This window comes from Malania oleifera, chromosome 6 (assembly GCF_029873635.1).
Source record: "Malania oleifera isolate guangnan ecotype guangnan chromosome 6, ASM2987363v1, whole genome shotgun sequence".
NCBI lineage: Eukaryota > Viridiplantae > Streptophyta > Magnoliopsida > Santalales > Ximeniaceae > Malania > Malania oleifera.
The window spans coordinates 77,961,371-77,982,489 of NC_080422.1; the positions used below are offsets into that span (position 1 = coordinate 77,961,371).

The 21,119-nt window shown below is 33.4% G+C and overlaps 1 protein-coding gene across 1 annotated transcript; it reads left to right on the plus strand.

Annotated features, from left to right (window-relative positions):
- Positions 1-16,639: 16,639 nt before the first annotated feature.
- On the plus strand, positions 16,640-17,820 carry LOC131158659 (probable glucan endo-1,3-beta-glucosidase BG5). The gene is made up of 2 exons (XM_058113529.1): positions 16,640-17,254; positions 17,431-17,820. Exons 1-2 carry the CDS (start codon positions 16,640-16,642, stop codon positions 17,818-17,820), a joined length of 1,005 nt encoding a protein of 334 aa, XP_057969512.1.
- Positions 17,821-21,119: the final 3,299 nt, after the last annotated feature.

The window sequence follows — 21,119 nt, forward strand, 5'->3', positions numbered from 1 at the left end:
AAAATGAATCTCATGCATCTCTCATGAAAGACAAGGATTTGAAAATTGAGGAGTAAGAAAAGAATTTGACAGATAAATCTAAGATTATTTATAAATTTACAAAAGGTCAAAATTTTTTTGAAAAACTTCTACGAGCTTAAAGAAATTCCCTAGAGAAGGAAGGCCTTGGTTTTAATGGGAAGGAAAATCTAAAATAGAGACATCTCTACATGAGATATTTTGTAAGAGAGAATCAAAATCGTATGTTCCAACTAAAGACTATCATAGAAATATTACATGTTTTAAATGTAAGAGGTTGGGTCACATAAAATTTGACTTCCCTTTCAAAAATAAAGGTGTCAAAATTAAGAAAGTCTGGAAAGTCAAAAGAGAATCTAGTACTAAATCCTATGAACTTAAGAAAATCTGGGTACCAAAAGTAGTTATTTGATTGTGTCATGCAGATGTGCTTGAGATTGTCCTCCTCAAAGGACAAGTGGTATATGGATAGCAGATTCTTGCGACATATGATAGGAGATAAAGCTAATTTCACATCTATCATATCCAAAATGAAGGATTCGTTACATTTGGGGATAACTCTAAAAGTAAAATCATTGGAATTGGTGAGGTTGGTAAGGAACCTTCACTTGTCATTGATAACATGTTATTAGTTGATGGATTGAAACATAACTTATTGAGTACAAGTCAACTATGTGACAAAGGTTATAAATTCTCATTTGAACATGAAAAATGCATTATAGAGAACAAATCCAAAAACAAAATATTGTTTACTGCTGATCGTTGTGAAAATGTCTACACCACTAGCCTTGACAATCTTGCTTCTAAACATGTTACTTGTTTTTCTAGTATAAATGAGATTAGATGAATTTAGCATAGGAGACTAGAACATACAAACATGGACTTAATATCTAAACTTGTTAAGGGAGAATTAGTTAAGGGATTGCCTAAGACTAAATTTGTAAAAGATAAAATCTGTGATGCATGCCAACTAAGAAAACAAGTAAGAACTAGCTTTAAGAAGAAGAAAGTAATCTCTACTATTAGGCCACTTCAAATGCTACACTTAGATTTATTTGATCCAAACCCAAAGCAGAGTTTAGGAGGAAAATCATACGCATTCATCATAGTTGATGATTATTCAAGATATACATGGGTACTATTTTTAGGTCACAAAGATGAAGCATGTGAACAATTCATAAGTCTGTGTAAGAAAATTCGAAATGAAAAGGGTTATACCATCACTAAAATCCGAAGTGATAGGGATAGAGAATTTAAAAATCAAGGCATGGAAGACTATTGCAATTCATTAGGAATAGCTCATAATTTTTCAGCTCCTAGAACGCCACAACAGAATGGTGTAGTAGAAAGAAAGAATAGGTCTATATAAGAAATGACTAGAACTATGCTTAACGAACATAAACTATCCAAGTACTTCTAGGCTGAGGCAGTAAATACCGCCTACTATGTTCTAAATAGAGTTTTGATTAGACCATCTCTAAATAAGACTCCTTACGAATTGTGGAATGGAAATAGACCAAACATATCATATTTTCATGTCTTTGACTGTAAATGTTTTGTGCTTAGAGACAATGAATGTTTAAGAAAGTTTGATGTGAAATCAGATGAAGGTATCTTTCTAGGGTATACTTTAGATAGTAAAGCCTATAGAGTATATAATAAACAAACATTAACCGTTATAGAATCCTTCATGTAGTATTTGATGCCTCAAATCCCTTCTCTAAAAGGATTGATGAAGATGAAATTAAGATAAATAAGGAATTTGAAAAACTTTCTATTGAAAATGATTCATAAAAGAGAAATGAAATTAGGGAACCATCTGCTGAAACTAATCAAATTGAAAATGAGGTTAATGAACTACTTAGAGAATGGAAGTACATAAAGAGTCATACCATTGATCAAATAATAGGTCAACCATTACGTGGAGTAGCCACACGATCCTCACTTAGGAATATGATTAGTCATTTTGCCTTTGCCTTTCTGTCTCAAGAAGAACCTATGAATGTGAGTGAAGCAATTGAGGATGAATCTTGGGTGATGGCCATGCAAGAAGAGTTAAACCAGTTTAGGAGAAATAAATTGTGGACATTAGTTCCTACACCTAAGGATAAGACAATTATTGGAACAAAATGGATATATAAGAACAAGAAAGATGAACATGGGATAGTTGTTAGAAATAAGGCAAGACTAGTAGTTTAGGGATATAACCAAGAAGAAGGAATAGATTTTAAAGAAACCCTTGCACCTGTAGCGGTAATGGAAGCCATTCGAATGCTTTTAGTTTATGCTGCTTTTAAGGATTTCAAGTTGTATCAAATGGATGTCAAAAGCGCATTTTTAAATGGCTACATAAGTGAAGAATTTTATGTAGAACAACCCCCAGGTTTTGAAAATCATAAGAATCCGGATCATGTGTATTGACTAAGAAAAGCCTTGTATGGTTTAAAGTAAGTTCCTAGAGCTTGGTATGAAAGACTAAGTGACTTTCTACTTAACCATGGATTTATTAGAGGGAGGATAGAAACAACATTTTTCATAAATTCCAAAAAAGATGACATGCTTCTAGTTCAAGTATACGTAGATGATATCATATTTGGAGCAACAAATAAAGACTTGTGCAATGAGTTTGCAAGAACTATGCAAAATGAATTTGAGATGAGCATGATGGGTGAACTAAATTTCTTCCTAAGACTTCAAATCAAACAAGCGAAACATGGAATTTTTATAAATCAATCAAAGTACATTAGATATCTGCTCAAAAAGTTTAATATGGAAGATGGAAAAATACTAGGGGCACCTATGAGTTCTTCCTTGAAATTAGACAAAGATGAACAAGGTATACCAGTAGATGTCAAACTCTATCGTGGAATGATCAATAGCTTACTATATGTGACTGCCAGCAGACCTGACATAATGTTCAGCATATGTCTGTGCACAAGATTTTTAGGCTACACCAAAAGAGTCACTTTTGTTAGCTGTCAAACGAATACTTAGATACGTGATAGGAACTATTGAACTAGGGTTATGGTATCCTAAGTATACATCCTTTGAGAATATCAGTTATTCACATGCTAATTTTGCTGGTAGCAAAGTGGATAGGAAGGCATGAGTGACACATGTCATTTCTTAGGACATTCTTTAGTCTCTTGGTTTTCCAAGAAGCAGAATTCAGTTGCTCTTTCCACAGCCGAGGCAGAATACATAGTAATAGGAAGTTGTTGTGCTCAAATGCTATACATGAAGCAAGAACTAACGGATTTTGGATTAAGCCATGACACAATTTCTATAAGATGCTACAATATGAGTGCAATAAACCTCTCAAAGAATCCTATATTACATTCACAAACTAAACATTTAGAAATTAGACATCATTTTCTTCGTGATCATGTGTAAAAAGGAGATGTGACACTTGAGTTTATATGCACAGATGAACAATGGGCAGACATATTCACGAAACCACATGCGGAGAATAGGTTTATTCAAATTAGATGTGAATTAGGCCTGATGCATAGTCGAGAAGTTTCCTAGAATTATATTAGATGACATAATTTAGGGGGAGCAACATCACTTAATATTCACAATTGGTTAAAAATTTCAATTTCACCTCATTTGTTCCCATTTGGTATCATATGTGTTCACATTTGGTATTAAACTCATATCATGATGAGTACATGTTAGCTGACACATGTTAATCCTCACATAACCTTTGAACTTTAGCGGCTGTTTTGATTATCCATGTCTATGAAATTTGACACACTGTGTATGTTCACATTAAAATTTAATTCAACAACACAGTTTTGCACTAGCAAAGGTGAGAAGTACATTGCATAACATAGGGAGACATATTTCACAGTACAATTTTTGATATCTAAAGTTTGAATATTTGAAAAAAGAAGAAGGATGAGATACAATTATATCATAACATTTTTGTTATATACCTTTTTGTTGATGTTAAAAGGGGGAGAATTGTGAACAAGAACAATATTTAGCATGCACGGAAGGTTAGAAAGTCATGGAAGCCATTGGGATTAAAGTATATATATAACTTGACACAATTCATGGAACTAAAAGAGTAGAAGAATGAAGTTGCAAGCGTCAAGTTCAAGATCGTCATGGGAATGAGTATTTAGAACTGAATGTATTTACATATTTCATATGATTTAATTCAAAATTCAAAATATACCCTAGACTGACCTTAAGACTCATGCATCTCATGAAAATCTTTTAAGGGTAATACATGGACTTTGAGACCTATTTCAAAATCCCAGAAAATGTTTTATAAAAGAGCAAAGCAAAAAAAAAAAGTGATTTTGGAAATTTAAAATGAAAAACTAGAAATTGAACTGTTCAAAAGAACGAAGATGTTGCCTAGATGATTGAAGAGTCAACTTCAGAAGACTGAAGTTTAAGCTTAGTCGTCTGAAAAATTACTGCAGAAGACCGAAGATTAAGTTCAGTTGTTTGAAGATTTATTTGAGAAACATAGATCAGAAGATTGAACCCTGACTTTAGTCATCTGAAGTAGGGACTTTAGAAGTCTGAACCTTAAGTTTAGTCATCTGACCCTGTGTCTAGTTCAATTTTTCAAAACTTTAAGGAACATCAGACGTCTGAACTTGAATATTCATTCGTCTGAACCTGCGGGAAGTTTAAAAATTTGATCTTTAGCAGGAGAACACGCGGGTTATACAATTGATCAAATTGATCAAACGGTCAGGACTTGTCCTAAGGCTGAGATTACCTATATAATAAACCTCTAAACCCTAGTGCCTCAGTTTTTGGATAATATTGAGAAACTTGAACATATTGCAATACGATTGTCTACACTCCAACTTATACTCATCAAGTTTAGGCAAATCATCTCAACTTTTTGAAGGGATTTCATTTACACATCTTGAAAGCAAGCCTTAGTGATTGAGGTTTGGTAAATAAGGAATTGGTTTACGTTTTCAATATATAGACATCTTAAAGATTTTTCATATCTCATACTCATACATTTATTACTCTTATTGAAAAATAATAATCCTTGTGTTGTTACATAAAAATTTATTTGTGAAAAGATTTTCTAAGCATTGAATATTTGGTGATCTTTAAGTTCTTATTTTCATTCAAAGACTCAATATTTTTTTAGTGCGAAATCTACTTGATTGAAAAGTCTAAAGGTTCTCAATATATATGTGTGAGAAAAATTGTGGTGACAAGTAGTGTTTAAATCTTTGCAATATTCAAAGTCTTATATTTATTCATAGATTCAACTCTATAAATTATTTGATAGCAAGAATGTAGATCTTCATAACATTCAAGACTATTTTAAAAAAAAAAATCACATTCGGTATTCTTACATCTAATAAGTTGAACTAAAACCCTAAGTTCTCCAAAGTATTTACTTATATAATTATTTTGGGAGATATTGATCAAAGGTTTATTTTGTGAAGCATATCATTCATATAACGATTACATCATTACATACATACTGAGCTTCAAGTTTTATCATATAAATATGTATTAGGATTTCAATTGTACTCACTAGCTTGGATAGAAGCAATATTGAGTTTTGCAAAATTGTAATTCTATATTATAATCACGGTTCGGGTTGTGAACCGGTGAGGAGGAAGTTGTGCCTTGTGTAAGCAGCGGGTGAGGAAGGAGTTGTGCCTCTTGTAAGCAATGAATAATAAGGGAAGCTCCGTCCCAGTTAAAGGTGTAGGGATTTAGTGGAATCTTTGAGTGGGTTGCTCAAGGCGAGGACATAGGCCGGGTTGGCTAAGCCTCATAAAATCGTGTTTGTCTTCTCTCTTCCCTTATCTTTTTAATTTCTGCTTGCATTTCATTATCAGTTTTTGCATGGTTGTATGTTGATTTATATTCTACACACTTGATAATTAATTGGGTAAAATAGAATTTATTGAGATAATAATTTGAATTAATTTCAAGCTCCTGCAATTAATTTGTTAAATATTGAAGTAGAGATTAAGTGGTAAAATAAACTTAGAGATTTTTTAAAATACCCAATTCATGTTCCCCTCTTGGAATTACACCTGAATTAACAAGTACACTTGAAATCCTAATACATATTCATATGATAAAACTTGAAACTCAATATGTATATAATGATGTAATCGTGATATGAATGATATGCTTCATAAAATTTCGCTTTGATCAAATCTCCCAAAATAATTATATAAGTAAATGCTTTGGAGAACTTAGGGTTTTAGTTCGACTTACTAGATGCAAGAATACCGAATGTGATCTTATTAAAAAAATTGTTCTTGAATATTATGAGATCTAAGTTCTTGCTATCAAATAATTTGTAAAGTTGAATCTTTGAATAAATAAAAGACTTTGAATATTGCAAAGATTTAGACACTACTTGTCACAATAATATTTCTCACAAATATATATATTGAGAACCTTTAAATTTTTCAATCAAGTAGATTTTGCAATAACAAAATATTAAGTCTTTGAATGAAAATAAGAACTTGAAGAACACCAAATATTCAATGTTTAGAAAATCCTTTCACAAATAAATTTTTATGTAACAACACAAGGATTTTTCTTTTTCAATAAGAGTAATAGATGTATGAGTATGAGATATGAAAAATCTTCAAGATATCTATATATTAAAAACGCAAACCAATCCCTTGTTTACTAAACCTCAATCACCAGAGCTTGCTTTCAAGTTGTGTAAATGAAATCCCTTCGAAAAGTTGAGATGATTTGCCTAAATTTGATGAGTATAAGTTGGAGTGCAGGCAATTGTATTGCAATATGTTCAAGTCTCTCAATATTATCCAGAAAAGTAAGGCTGTAGGGTTTAGAGGTTTATTTTATAAGTGTTCTCGGCCCTAGGTTAAGTCTTGACCATTGGATCAACTTTATTAAGTAAATAACTCGTGTGTTCTCTCGCTAAAGATCAAAATTTTCAAGTTTCTGCAAGTTCGACGGCTGAGGTCTCGGGTTCAGACGACTGAAGTTCCTTAAAGTTTTGAAAAATTGAACTGAACACAGGGTCAAACAACTGAACTTAAGGTTCAGACTTCTGAAATATCTATTTCAGACGACTGAACTCAAGGTTCAGTCTTCTGAAGTCATTCAACCTATTTGTGTTTCATCAGTTAAATCTTCAGTTGACTGAACTAAATCTTCAGTCTTCTAAGGAAATTCTTCAGAAATCTAAAGTAAAACTTCAGTCGTCTGAAGTTGCCTCTTCAGATGTCTAAGGATAATCTTCAGTTGACTAGGTAGTTCAACTTCAGTTTTTTTATTTTGTTTTCAAAAACCATTTTTGCTTTCTTGCTTTGCTTCTTCATAAAACATTTTCTGGGGTTTTAAATAGAGTCTCTAAGTCAATGAATAACCCCTAAATGATATTCATGAGATGTATGAGTCCTAAGGTCGATCTAGGGTATATTTTGAGTTTCAAATTAAATCATATGAAACATGTAAATACATTTAGTTCTAAATACTCATTCCTATGACGATCTTAAACTTGACGTTTGCATATTCATTTTTCTACTCTTCGTAGTTCCATAGCTTATGCCAGGTTATATAAATATATGCTTTAATCCTCGTGGCTTCTATGACTTCATCACCTTCCGTGCATGCTAAGTAATGTTCATGTTTACATTCTCAATGCACAAATCAAATACCAAGTGATTTGTCATTATCAAAACACGATTAAACTCATAGAGTCAATATTTTTTATATTTTTTTAAATAGAAACACTATTAGAGACGAACCCTTGAACCGTCACTAATACCCTATTATTAGTGATAAATATGCCAAACCGTCAATAATATTCTTGACTAAATTATTTTTATATTTTTTAAATAAAAACACTTTTAGTGACGAATCCTTGAATCATCACTAATAATTGACTAATAGCAACGAATTTTTGGAACCATCACTAATATACTTAAATAAATTGTTTTTATATTTTTTAAATAATTAAAATTATTAGTGACGGTTTATAAATCGTCACTAATAGTAGTTATTTCTACTGTACATGACTATTACTGACGGTTTATAAACCGTCACTAATAAGGGACTTTTAGTGACGCATTAAAACCATCACTAATTCCCCGTGAATCGTCATTAATATTTTCCCAGGATACTTTATGCGCAAAAAGTGGTTTCCCGCGATGGTTTGCACGGGGAAACTAGGTTTTAGTGACTGAAATATTAGTGACAAATTGAGTTTCGTCACTAAAAGTGCACAAACCGTCACTAATACTTTAACTATTAGTGACGACTTTTTAGAACCATCACTAATAGTGCACTTTTAGTGACGAAATTCAATTCGTCACTAATACTTCTGTCACTAAAAATCAATTTTCTTGTAGTGTGTAATCCCAAGAGGGGGGTGAATAGGATATTTAAAAATTATTCTTCTTAGGTTTAACTAAGCCAGCAGTAGCAATACACAACCTAGAGTCTTTTAAAAAAATACCAAATGCACAGATAAATTTAATATGCGAAAATATAAAACAGTGGACACACGATATGTTATTAGGGTTCGGCCAATACCGTGCCTACGTCCCCGCCTCTAGCTCGCAACTCCGAGAATTCCACTAATGCTTACTTAACGGGTGGAGTGGCACCGTATACAACACAAGGTCAATTTTCCAGGGATAACCTCAACCTTACAACCAATGCTTAATGGGCTAGATTAACACCTATCCAGGCCACACCTGGAATACAATGGATGATAAGAATTTTTGCGTACAATTCAAATGCTTCTACACAAGCAGATATGTAGGACAATTCAGCATAATAAACAATGCACTCACGTATGATAGAGAATTAATGCTCAAGTGAGATTTGTTCTAAACAATGTATCTACTCACAACAAGATATGTATCAAAGTATACGTATGAGTGAGTAAGGTCTTTGATTCTAAAATATGTATTCATAGTGTAAGCAATCACAAAATCTAAACAACCTTACACAAATACCTCAATAATATTTTTCAGCAATAAAATCAGGAGATAGTCAATATTAGCTTCTTAAAAATATTTTGTAATAAGCACAAAATCTAGCCTTTGAATCTTACAACAAAGATGCAAAGATCCTCAAGCTAAAAAGAATTATCCCAAGATAATATTTATCAATGAAATAATCTGTGATCATCTTATCAAGCTAAGTCTTTAAAAAATAATTTCAACAATAATGAATGAGAGAGTATACTAGCTTTAAGATAATGTATGAAGCACACAAATATATTCACTCTTCAAATTGCAACAATAATTCAAATGAAGAGAATGCAATAACTACTCTCTTATCAAAGATGATTTTTACAAATTAGAGTTTGAGAGAGTATGAACAATATTTGCTTGAAAAATTATGGATTATGAGCAAATAGGAATGGGAAAATTTTAGAGAACTTTTTGTTAATCTATTTTCTAATCTTGTTACTAATCAAAGCAAATGAATGAATATTTATAGGTACTCCATAAATTATAGTCGTTGAGGACTTATTTGGTATTTTCAAAATATTTAATCAAGTTTTAACAAAAATTACCGCAGTAAAAGTGTAGCAACTCAAGAGTTTCAGTCGCCCAGTCCTTAGGGTTGGTCTCCCAAATAGAAACAAAGAGAAAAGTTACTTTTCCAAGTTTGGGTGCCTGAGGGAAAGTTTGGTTGGCTAAAACCAAGGCGATTTTCCAAAAGATTGAGGTTCGGTTGATTGGTGCACAGTTCGGTCTGCCAAACTCAATAATTCGGTCAATCAAGCCGATTTGGAACTAAGCGTTCGGTCGCCCAAGAACAGTGGAAAAGTACCTCTTAAACTTTCGGTCGGTTGGGGACAGTTAGTTCCATTTAAGTTCGGTCGCTTGGGCTTTAGTCAACTTTGTTTACTCTTACTTCTTTGGTCGACCGAGACGTTTTTAATGCCCTAAGTTCGGTCGGCCGAAGCCCTTTCAAACTTAAGGATAGGTCTTGATTTTGATTAAAATTCACCCCTGTTTTCATAGGTATGACTTGTGAGTTTAAGGGGATTTTGCAAGTGTTGTTTTAGGGACCTAATAGTCGATCTATGGCCTTTTGAGAATTTAGTCCTATCATGCATTCAGATGCATTATTACAAATCATGTTATATTATAGACCCAATAGAATTGAATACAAATACAATAATAAAGAGGTCTTCATCCTTTTGCTTCTTTAGAGCCATATATGAGACATGATCTTTGTGCTCCGCATAGCTTCCTAGAGCTCCTACTATTAGTGCATGCTAAGGAAGAACCTATTCAAGATGCTCAGTACACGGGTGATAAACATTAGTTTTGTCATAATCAAAATGGGATCAGACTCACAGAGCCAACATTAATTTAACTTTAAATGAAATAGCATTTGTAATCTGTACTCACACCTATATTATTAAAAATATTCATGTTCTTCTCAAAACATGCTTTATCTCAATAAATTTCTCTCTTTACATAAATCTACATATATGCATAAAAGAACCTCCCTAAATGGATATGCATAAAACATCATGTATTAACCCCACATGATCGAGTTGTGCGGTCCGAAGATTGGACATAGTCATGGCTAGCCTACCACCAGGCTAAGTCAAAACAAGTATCCCATCGATAGTCCGACTTGCCTACCCAGCCTGGTCCGGACCCAGAGGGTACACAACCCTTCACTAGCCAATTCGACTGTCAACCGCCTACACTTTCACAACAGTGTGGTTGCACTAACAATTTCACTAGTTACAATACTGTGCTCTCAACATATCTGGTCCATCAGGGTTCTTAAATCATATAATGCAATTTATATAATATTATATAATAACAATATAACGACCTCCTCATATCCTGCCAACATTATTTTGCAATTTTCATGATAATAATAATAGCATGATCTCATTTTCACAACTCGGTATAAAATCGTCATATTCACAATTCGGTGTAAAACCGTCATTTCTCACAATTCCTTAGTATTCTCAATAATTAACAATTTCACTAGTTACAAAGTAGTGTTACGCAACTAAAGAGACTAATAAAGGTCGGATTTAGGTTAAGATTATAATTGCCCTAGCATTTAAAATAAACCTGACCCTAACTCAACAACTCACCCTTCAGACAGCGTAGCCCCACTGGTCTCTACTGTCGCAGAGCTCTATCCGCTCCTCTACCTAGATTTTATAAAATGTTTATATCGCTGGGGTGAAACAACTCCCAATAAGGGAAAGAAACGAATATCAGTGTGTGGCGTTATGAGCATTTTCGTGTACGTTATACATATAAATAGTATAAATAGCATATCTGATAAAATCTATCTGTAGCAGAACTGAGTAAAACATAATTTATCATATCATAATGAAGCATACAAGATTGCTATACATGAAAATCATCTTATATAACTGTACATACTGAAACACACCAAGGATGGATAGCTAGCTGATGTCATGTCTTACCCCCACATGATTAGGTTGTGCAGCCCAAAGGCGGGACCTAACAATGGCTAGCCGACCATGCTAGATCAAACATAAGTCTGTAAGTATGACGGTCCCGCCCTTACCTAGTCCTGAGATTGCCAGGGGGACTACTTCGCTCTACACTGATGCCACATCGACTACCATCTCCAACACTACTGGTCGTGTGGTAGCACTATCATAATTCTAAACATATAGCTACGGTACCGTGCTCTTGAAATTGTACTAAACTATGTCATCCAGGTTCTGATAACATATAATAAGTGCCACATACTGAACATAAATGTTTCGTATTTCATAATAATAACTGTCATTCAAATATTTCGTAAATTCTGTCAGATCATACTTGATTATGACATCTATTCTGACATGAACCTTGGCATCTGCACCAGCATAACATAACATGAAACATGGCATCTACGCCAGCATACATAACATGAATCACCACATCTACGCTAGCATAACAAAATTTACTGAACATAATTTTTCTGTACTATTTAATATGTAAAATCATGAATCATGTACTGTTTTATAATTGCCATGAAAACTGTCATATCATGCTTGATCTGGGAAAAAAATTCCATGCTAATATACACATTATATGAAAATTAAACTCATGCCACACAAAAATAGGGTAATCTCCTGAATGTAAAATCAGTTCCAAAATTATATTTTCTGATTAAACACGTTTAAATCATATTCCTTTACATATCAGTATTTCTAAAACATAATTATATAATATACACACTTTCCTAAAATTTAATGTTGTAAATTAATAAATAATTTCATGAAAAATTTCTAACTTAGTTTATCTTCTTACCTGGTTTACTGGGAAGCCCACAAAACACTCAATCCTACACCTGCAGTGTTCCCAGCACAATACCTTGAAATCAACATTTCCCTAACAAAACTTTAGTATCATCTTTCCTAACATATTCTCCTTAGTCTAAAAACTCCAAATGCCAAATAAAACTGAAATTAACTAACTTACCCAAATTTTGGGATGGTTCCCAAACTAGCCTAACCAACGATCTACTCCAGCAGATATGAAGAGAATCTTCCCAAGAGTAGCGTGACGGCTTCGAATCGTCAAATCGGGACTCAATTAAAAAACACCGGGATTCAATCTGAAACACCGACACTCATGGAAGACAAAACGGGAATTGGTAAAAATTACGGGGACTCGGTAAAAAATACCGATACTGAATTAAAAATATTGGGACTTGATAAAAGACATTGGGACTCAAATAAAAATATTAGGCTTTTCAAAAAGGGTCCTCCAATTTATGGGACTCGAAATCAACTTTTACCACACTGGGTCTTTTCAAAAAACAGTCTTGTTAAAATTGGGGTGTCGACATTAGTATTAGTGATGATTTTTAGATTCGTCACTAATAGTATGCTATTAGTGAAGGATTCAAATACTCCACTATTAATGACGAATTTTAGCAGAGTCGATGTAGAATTTATAGTGACGATATTAAGGTTTTAGTGACGGTTGTAATTCATCACTAATAATGTATTATTGGTGACGAATATAAAATTCGTCACTAATAGTTTGTAGTAACTGCAGATATAGCAATTAATTTAAAACCGTCACTAATGCTTATAAATTCGTCACTAATAGTAATAGTGATGAATTTATAAGTATTAGTCACGGATTTGATCCTTCACTAATACCCTGATTTTTTGTAGCGACATATATAATAACTGAAAACCATCGTTTCCATATGCCTAATAATTTAGAAAATCATATATAGTATTTTTGTATCCATATTCTCAATTTAATCAGTTCAATTTTGAAAATAATCTGACATAATTTATTCCCCTTACCTTATCCCTAGAGTGGTGCCTACGATCCCCAAACAATGAATCAACTCTGGTAAAAATGCCGAGGATCAAAGCTAGGTGTAACGACCTGGAAAATAATGATACTTAAATATTAAAGAGAGATGAAAAATGGAAACAGGAATAAAAGGAGGCAGTAGACTTCGTCGACGAACACGGAGTGTTCGTCGATGACATCACATTTTGGAGATAATAATAATAAAAATAATTTCAAGGAATTGCTAGAGAATTCGTTGACGAATACAGGGTTTCGTCAACGAGTTCATAAGGAAATTTGTCGACGAATACAAGGCTTCATTGACGAGAAAATACCAAGAGGGGGTATGGAGCAGCCTGAATTTCGTCGACGAACACGGGGACTCATCAACGAAATTAATGAAAGACTCGTCGACGAGGAGATGTGTGTCGTCGATGAATCTGACAGTATAAATATTTGAAAATCGGGATTTTTAATCATTTTCAACGCTTCACTCTCTCTCCTCTCTCTTTCTTTACGAATCCTCTCCCTTCTCACTTCGATTCCGGCCCCACCAGTAGCCGGATCGATGGTCTAAAGCTACCACGACGCTCCTGGCGGAATTCTTTACAAGTATGCCAGAGCGGATCATCGAGAAAATAAAGTTGAATTTCATCCCAAATTTAGGGTAAGGTCTTTTATCCAGTTTTTGGCCTTATGGTAGTTATAAGAAATAATATAGGCGATGAAATACTGATATTTTTTCTAGGGGATTGCATTTTCAGGATGTTGGGTTAGGAACCCTGCGGGTATAGAGCTAGAATTATATAGGTATTTTCAAAATTAAGGTAAGGGAAATATGTTATGCTAGGAACTTTCGTAATCCTATCAGAGATTTCATAGACACATTTTTATACCAGATTATTATACAGTATTTGCAATATATGAGTTTAAATGTTTGTGTGGCCTGAGTAGATTTTCATATAACAGAGAAACTTGTATAGTTTTATAATGTGTCATACTATACGGTATACACAGATATAGTCAGTATATGCAGTTTATATAGTTTATCCTGATATATAGAGTCATACAGATACAAACATATATTCACAGTTATTATACAGAGAATTTACATGCATATACAGCTTTTATACGAATAGTTTCATGAAACAGATATATATATATATATATATATATATACATATATACATGTATACAGTTTTACTCAGATCAGCATATATACATCACACAATAGTAATAGTATATTTCCACTTACTGAGCGTCAACGCATCTCATTACTTTAACATTTTTCAGGTGAGCCAGTTAGGCGAGCAGATCAGGCTCGTGGATAGAGTGTAGCTCAGATCACCCTGGTTATAGGGTGAGTTTTTGACAGAGGTGTGCATGATTTGGGATAGATAATACTGGAGAGGCATTTTTGTATGGTCTGTACATTCTGGATTCTGGTATTGTATAGTTTATGTATAATGATTATATGATTTATGTTTCCGTTGCTTAGGTATGGATGTAAATGCACAGATATATTTTTTTTTAAAAATGTATGAATTTTGAGGTTGTTACACTAGGACCCATAAATGGTGTTTATTTTTCAATTTGGTTGACGATTTGGAGAGAAATTGAAGAGAGAGAGGGAGAGAGAGAGAGAGAGAGAGAGAGAGACAGAGACAGAGACAGAAGGAATTTTTTTTTCTAAAAAAAATGAGCTGACCTTTATTTATAGGTATGCTGGCCCGAACGAAACCGTCGACAATTTGCTCTTTTACCTCCTTATTTTTCTGCGTATTTACACTTAATAGCCCTTGGGTAACTTGAAACCGTTGACAATTTAGTCTCGTCAAACCATGCACACTCAAAACCGTCGACGGTTTTTCCTGTGATCTCTCAAATTGTCAACGATTTGGTCCTGCACTAAACTAAATTTTCCTTTTATTGTTATTATTATTATTCTTATTTTTTGGGTCTCTACACTGTGTGCATGTATATATAAACTAAATAAATGTAAACTTCAAAAGATTCACTAAAGCAAAATTTACATGGAAAACATGTTATCAAAATGTATTTTTTAATGATGAAAACATAATGCTTTGCCAAAATTATAATTTTTTATACTCAATTACACACAATAAAAAAAAAATGTGCAAACATTTTTTGAAATATATATTACATTGAAAGATATCAATTCTTTTATCTTGCCTTTTTGTCCACCTTTATCATATTCATTATAATGCAATAAAATGCAATTCGCTAAAGTTTTGCAAATTAAGTTAAAGAAAATTTAAAGTGAATCGACATTTAGCTATAAATATTTAATATAAGCTTGTAAAAATATTAAAAAACAAAAAGAAAAGTATAAGCTTGAGAAACAATTTATATTTCTTAATCCAATTTTTCAAGAAACTTCGTCATATTCTTATTATATAATTTTGGACATGTAAGATTATTTCCATCTCTCATTTTATTCTTTCGTTAATTGTAAATTAAGATTTTTTTGGAATATAAAATTTCAAACCTTAATTTAGACTTAATGAATTTAGAAATTTGTATTAAATCATACTCAAATCCACAAATTCAAACCGAAGATCTCTCCCAAAAATAGAATAATTAAGTTTCAAATTTCATTATTAGGATGGTCTAAAATAATATTTATATTAAACGTAAAACTTGGGTTATCTACATAAATACATGGAAAGGTAGGGATGGATCTGGAATGATAAATACGGTGCCTTATTTTTTAAGAAGCTTTACTCGTATCAATACAATATATATAATTATATGAAATTATTTTATCCATTAAGTTCTCAATGGTCAAAACTTGAGTATCCATATTAGAGGTCTCGGGTCAGAGCTGAGAGGGATGGAAAGGAATATGAGATAGGAAATTATCCTCAATAGAGATCTTCCATTCCATACTTGGGTTAGATTAGATAGAACTGGAATAGAGTTTGAAATCAAAACATCGAAATACAATGTCATGCGTGAGAAGCTTAGAAAAACAAAGTGCATAATTGGAAATAATTAAAACAAGTAAATGCAGATACTGTGAAGATACATAAATATTGCAGCAAATGATATTAATTTAGAAGCTTCCATGCGCACTCCAATGCATTCCCATAAAACATCCGAATTTAAAGATTTGCATGATCAAACTCAAAATACACCTCCTCTGTCACTTTCTCTCCCCACAGATCTAAATATATATACATATAACACTAACATACAGAGCACCACCAAATCCCATCCTATCTGTATTACTCTGCAGGTTGGTGGCACTACAGTTCTTCCCATCAATCTTTGTTCTTGTTTGCTTTACGTTCTCCCATTTTGGTTATTTTAAGAGCCGATCAAGACCAATGAAGGCGATGGGATTTATTTGGATTGCACTGGTTCTGGTAGCCATGCTAAACATGCAAGCCACAACGTCGCTGGGCATCGGCGTTTGCTACGGGATGCTCGGCGACAACCTGCCGGCGGCGGCCGACGTCATAGACCTCTACAAGAAAAACGGGATTGAGAAAATGAGGCTGTTCGACCCAAACGCCGCCGCCCTCAATGCTCTCAAGGGCAGCGGCATCTCCGTCGTCCTCGGCGTCCGCAACGAAGACCTTCAGGCCATCGCGGCCAGCCAAGACGCCGCCAACGCCTGGTTCAACACCCACGTCGCGCCCTACGTCGGAGCCTTTGACATCCCCGTCATCTCCGCGGGTAACGAGGTCATCCCCGGCCAGTATGCCCAGTACGTCCGCCCCGCCATGGACAACCTCCAGAACGTCGTCAAAACCAACCTCCCCACGACCCACGTGAGCACAGTGGTCGCCACCGGCGTCCTCGGCAAGTCCTACCCTCCCTCCGCCGGCGAGTTCTCCGACGAGGCGAAAACCGACATGACCAACGTCGTCTCGTTCCTAGCCCAGCATGGCTCGCCGCTCCTCGTTAACGTCTACCCCTACTTCGCAGTGGCGGCGGACCCGCAGCAGGTAATACGACAGTTTTAATTAAAATAACATTCGTGCATATTATTTTATCATACTAACATTTTTTTCATACAATCCAATGATATTGATTTTGATATATGCCCTCACATATCTAATAATTTTTTAACTGATTCGCACGTTTTTGTTTAAAAATTTAACATTTAACAAAATTGTCATAGGTGCGGCTGGACTACGCATTATTCACGGCGACAGGGACGGTGGTTCAGGACGGGAATTTGGGGTACTCGAACCTATTCGACGCGATAGTCGATTCGATGTTTTGGGCGGCAGAGAAGGCAGGGTCGCCGGTGGACGTGGTTGTTTCGGAGAGCGGATGGCCGTCGGCGGGGAATGGGAACCTGACGACGGTAGAATTGGCGACGACTTACAACAAGAATTTCATGCAGCACATACTGGCCAAGAAAGGGACGCCTAAGAATCCTGGGGCTAACATAGATGGATATATTTTCGCCATGTTCAATGAGAACCAGAAGCCTGCCGGAGTGGAGCAGAATTTTGGACTGTTCAATCCTGACATGAGCGTTGTGGAGCCCATATTTGCGAACTAATTACTGTATTTGTTTGTTTAAGAAAACATTTTATTAATGATTTGGGTTTCAGTAATTAAGATTAGACTAATGGATAGATGATTTCAAGTCTCATAATGTGGATTTCAAAAAATTAAAAATATTTTTGTGTTACATTTTAATAAAATATGAATTCTAAGCACTCAATATAGGGTACCCTTTTTTATTCGAGCAAATGAAATTGAATATTGAAAAGTTCTCATAACATAGCATTTAGTTTAAGTAGAAATTAAAACTAAAAATAAATAAAATTGTTTCACCATCATCATCCTAAAATAATATTGATTTTTGAAATTTTAAATAACATAGTGATTACTAATTTTACTATTAATTAAATCTCAAATTTATTATGTATTAATAAATTATATCTAATTTAATAACTCTAGAAAGTAATTCCAAATAAAATTAAATAATTCTCCTTCAACTTGATTTAATGTGAAATTAAAATCAATTTTTTTACTTTTAAAAATAAAAATCAAAGTAATTATTTCTTTAAGATCTATTCCCTTCATCCCAACTTTATTATGTAAGAATAAATCTTAATAACTTTTAAGAAAAATAATTTCCAAGGTAATTAAAATAATCTCTTTCTACTCAATTTAATTTGAAAATAAATTCATATTTATTAATATTTTTTTGTTTTTTAGTTTGACTCTAATTGTAATGTGAACTAATAAAAGTTTTTACTTAATTTTTGCAAGAACGTACGTAGATGAAGATAAAAAAATGAAAGAGCAATAATGATTTTTGTTTTACCATGCCATAATGTGGATAATTTCTTATTAGTATCTCGTAGCTTTGTTTATTTTGATACCCGATTAAGAATTACATTTTACAATTCTTAACTAAATATTAATATTAGAATTTGAATTGTCCGACATATTAGGGGAAATGTTGCCGAAATTCGACATACAATTTTAATGTATCCCATGCATTCAACAGGTATCTACTAGCAAATATTAATAAATATATAAAATATTTTGATTCCAAGGAATAACCTCTCTCTCCCTCCTCATTCTTTTATGCAAATAAACACTAATATTAGAGTTAAAAAATAAAATTATCAAAAATTTATAAAATATCTAAGATTCTACTATTTATAATATGTATAGGATGTTTTTGCGAAAATACTCAAGTGAATATCCATTGCATAAGGGCCTACTAGTTTTTTTATTTATTTTATTATTTAATTTGTCTATTGTTTATAATTTAAAACCATCTAATATTTTGGAGTTAAAAATTAAAATTATGAAATTTTAATTTATAAAAATCCAATAGTTCACTTTTGATAATATCTTCTTATATGTTTGTGAAAAATACTTAAGTGAATATCATTGCATGAGGGATGGAGCTCTCCCTCTTTAATGCCAACAACATTACGTATGATGACCATTTGGATTATTACCAAATTACTTGTGGAAATGGGTTTTTGAGTCCTTCCCTCTTTCTCCCATTCAAGGAGCTCGGGAGCCTTAATTTCACTCTTAGTCCCATCAGCTTTTTTCTTCGATATCTGAACTGCAATATATATATATAGAAGGTTGGAATTAAGCATAATAAAAAGGAATGAAGCAACTGAAGGGGGAACCTTTGGTATCGGCAACGAATTGTTATACAAGAAAACTACTAAGTTTTGCAGGATCCTCTAACATGGGCAGCCAACCATTATATCACTGATAAGAAAATCATTCTATATTTTTGAGAGGATAATTGCAACGACCTGCCTAATTTACCACACATTTTTTTTTTTCATAATTCATTTAACATAATAAATTTGACATCCTGTTCAACTAAATAACATAAACAACCTGGACCCATAGGTACTAGAGATATACCTGAGATACCTAAGCAGCAGGAATCGTAATCACATACATATTATCCAACGAATCACAATACCAAAATTCTACTAAACCTATTATATATACAAAAATCCACAAAAAGCCAAAAGTACTCTAGGGTCTCAACCCAAAAATAAACCTAATCCTAACTCAACAACTCACCCTTCAGACAGGGTAGCCCCACCAGTCTCTACTATCGCAGAGCTCTATCTGCTCCTCTACCTAGATTTCCTAAAATGTTTATATCATTGGGGTGAGACACCTCCCAGTAAGGGAAATAAACTAATATTAATGTGTGGCGTTATGAGCATTTTCGTGTTATACATATAAATAGTATAAATAGCATATCTGATAAAATTTGTCTATAGCAGAACTGAGTGAAACATAATTTGTCATATCATAATAAAGCATACTAGATTGCTATACATGAAAATCATCTTATATAACTGTACAATACTGAAACACACTCAGGATGGATAGTTAGCTGATGTCATATCTTACCCCCACATGACTAAGTTGTGCAGTCCGAAGGCAGGACCCAACAATGGCTGGCTGACTATGCTAAATCAAACATAAGTCTGTAAGTATGATGGGTCCGCCCCTACTTGGTCCCGAGACTGCCAAGGGACTACTCCACTCTACATTGATGCCACATCGATTTCCATCTCCCACACTACTGGTCGTGTGATAGCACTATCATAATTCTGAACATATAGCTACGGGACCGTGCTCCTGAAACTGTACTAAACTATGTCATATAAGTTCTGATAACATATAATAAGTACCATATATTGAACATAGTTGTTTTGTATTTTATAATAATAACTATCATGTAAATATTTCATAAATTCTATCTGATCATACTTGATTATGACATCTGTGCCAACATAAACCTTAGCATCTATGCCGGCATAACATAACATGAAACATGGCATCTGCGTCGGCATACATAACATGAATCACGGCATCTATGCCAGCATAACATAATTTACTGAACATAACTTTTTTGTACTGTTTAATATGTAAAATCATAAATCCTGTACTATTTTATAATTACCATGAAAATGGTCATATCATGCTTGATCTGGGAAAAACATTCCATTCTAATATACACATTATATGGAAATTAAACTCATGCCACACAGAAATAAGGTAGTCTCCTGAATGTAAAATCTGTTCCAAAATCATATTTTCTGATTAAACACGTTTAAATCATATTCATGTACATATCAGTATTTCCCAAACATTATTATATAATATACTTACTTTCCTAAAATTTAATGTTGTAAATTAATAAATAATTTCATGAAAAATTTCTAATTTAGTTTATCCCCTTACCTGGTTTACTGGGAAGCCTACAAAACACTCAATCCTACACCTGCGGTGTTCCCAGTACAACATCCTAAAATCAACATTTTTCCAACAAAACTTTAGCATTATCTT

What these genes read in the sequence shown, in the direction of transcription:
- LOC131158659 (XM_058113529.1), top strand. Translation starts at nt 16,640, where the DNA reads ATGGGATTTATTTGGATTGCACTGGTTCTGGTAGCCATGCTAAACATG. An exon ending in TGGCGGCGGACCCGCAGCAG is followed by an intron (nt 17,255 to 17,430) that starts GTAATACGACAG and finishes AAATTGTCATAG; the next exon opens with GTGCGGCTGGACTACGCATT.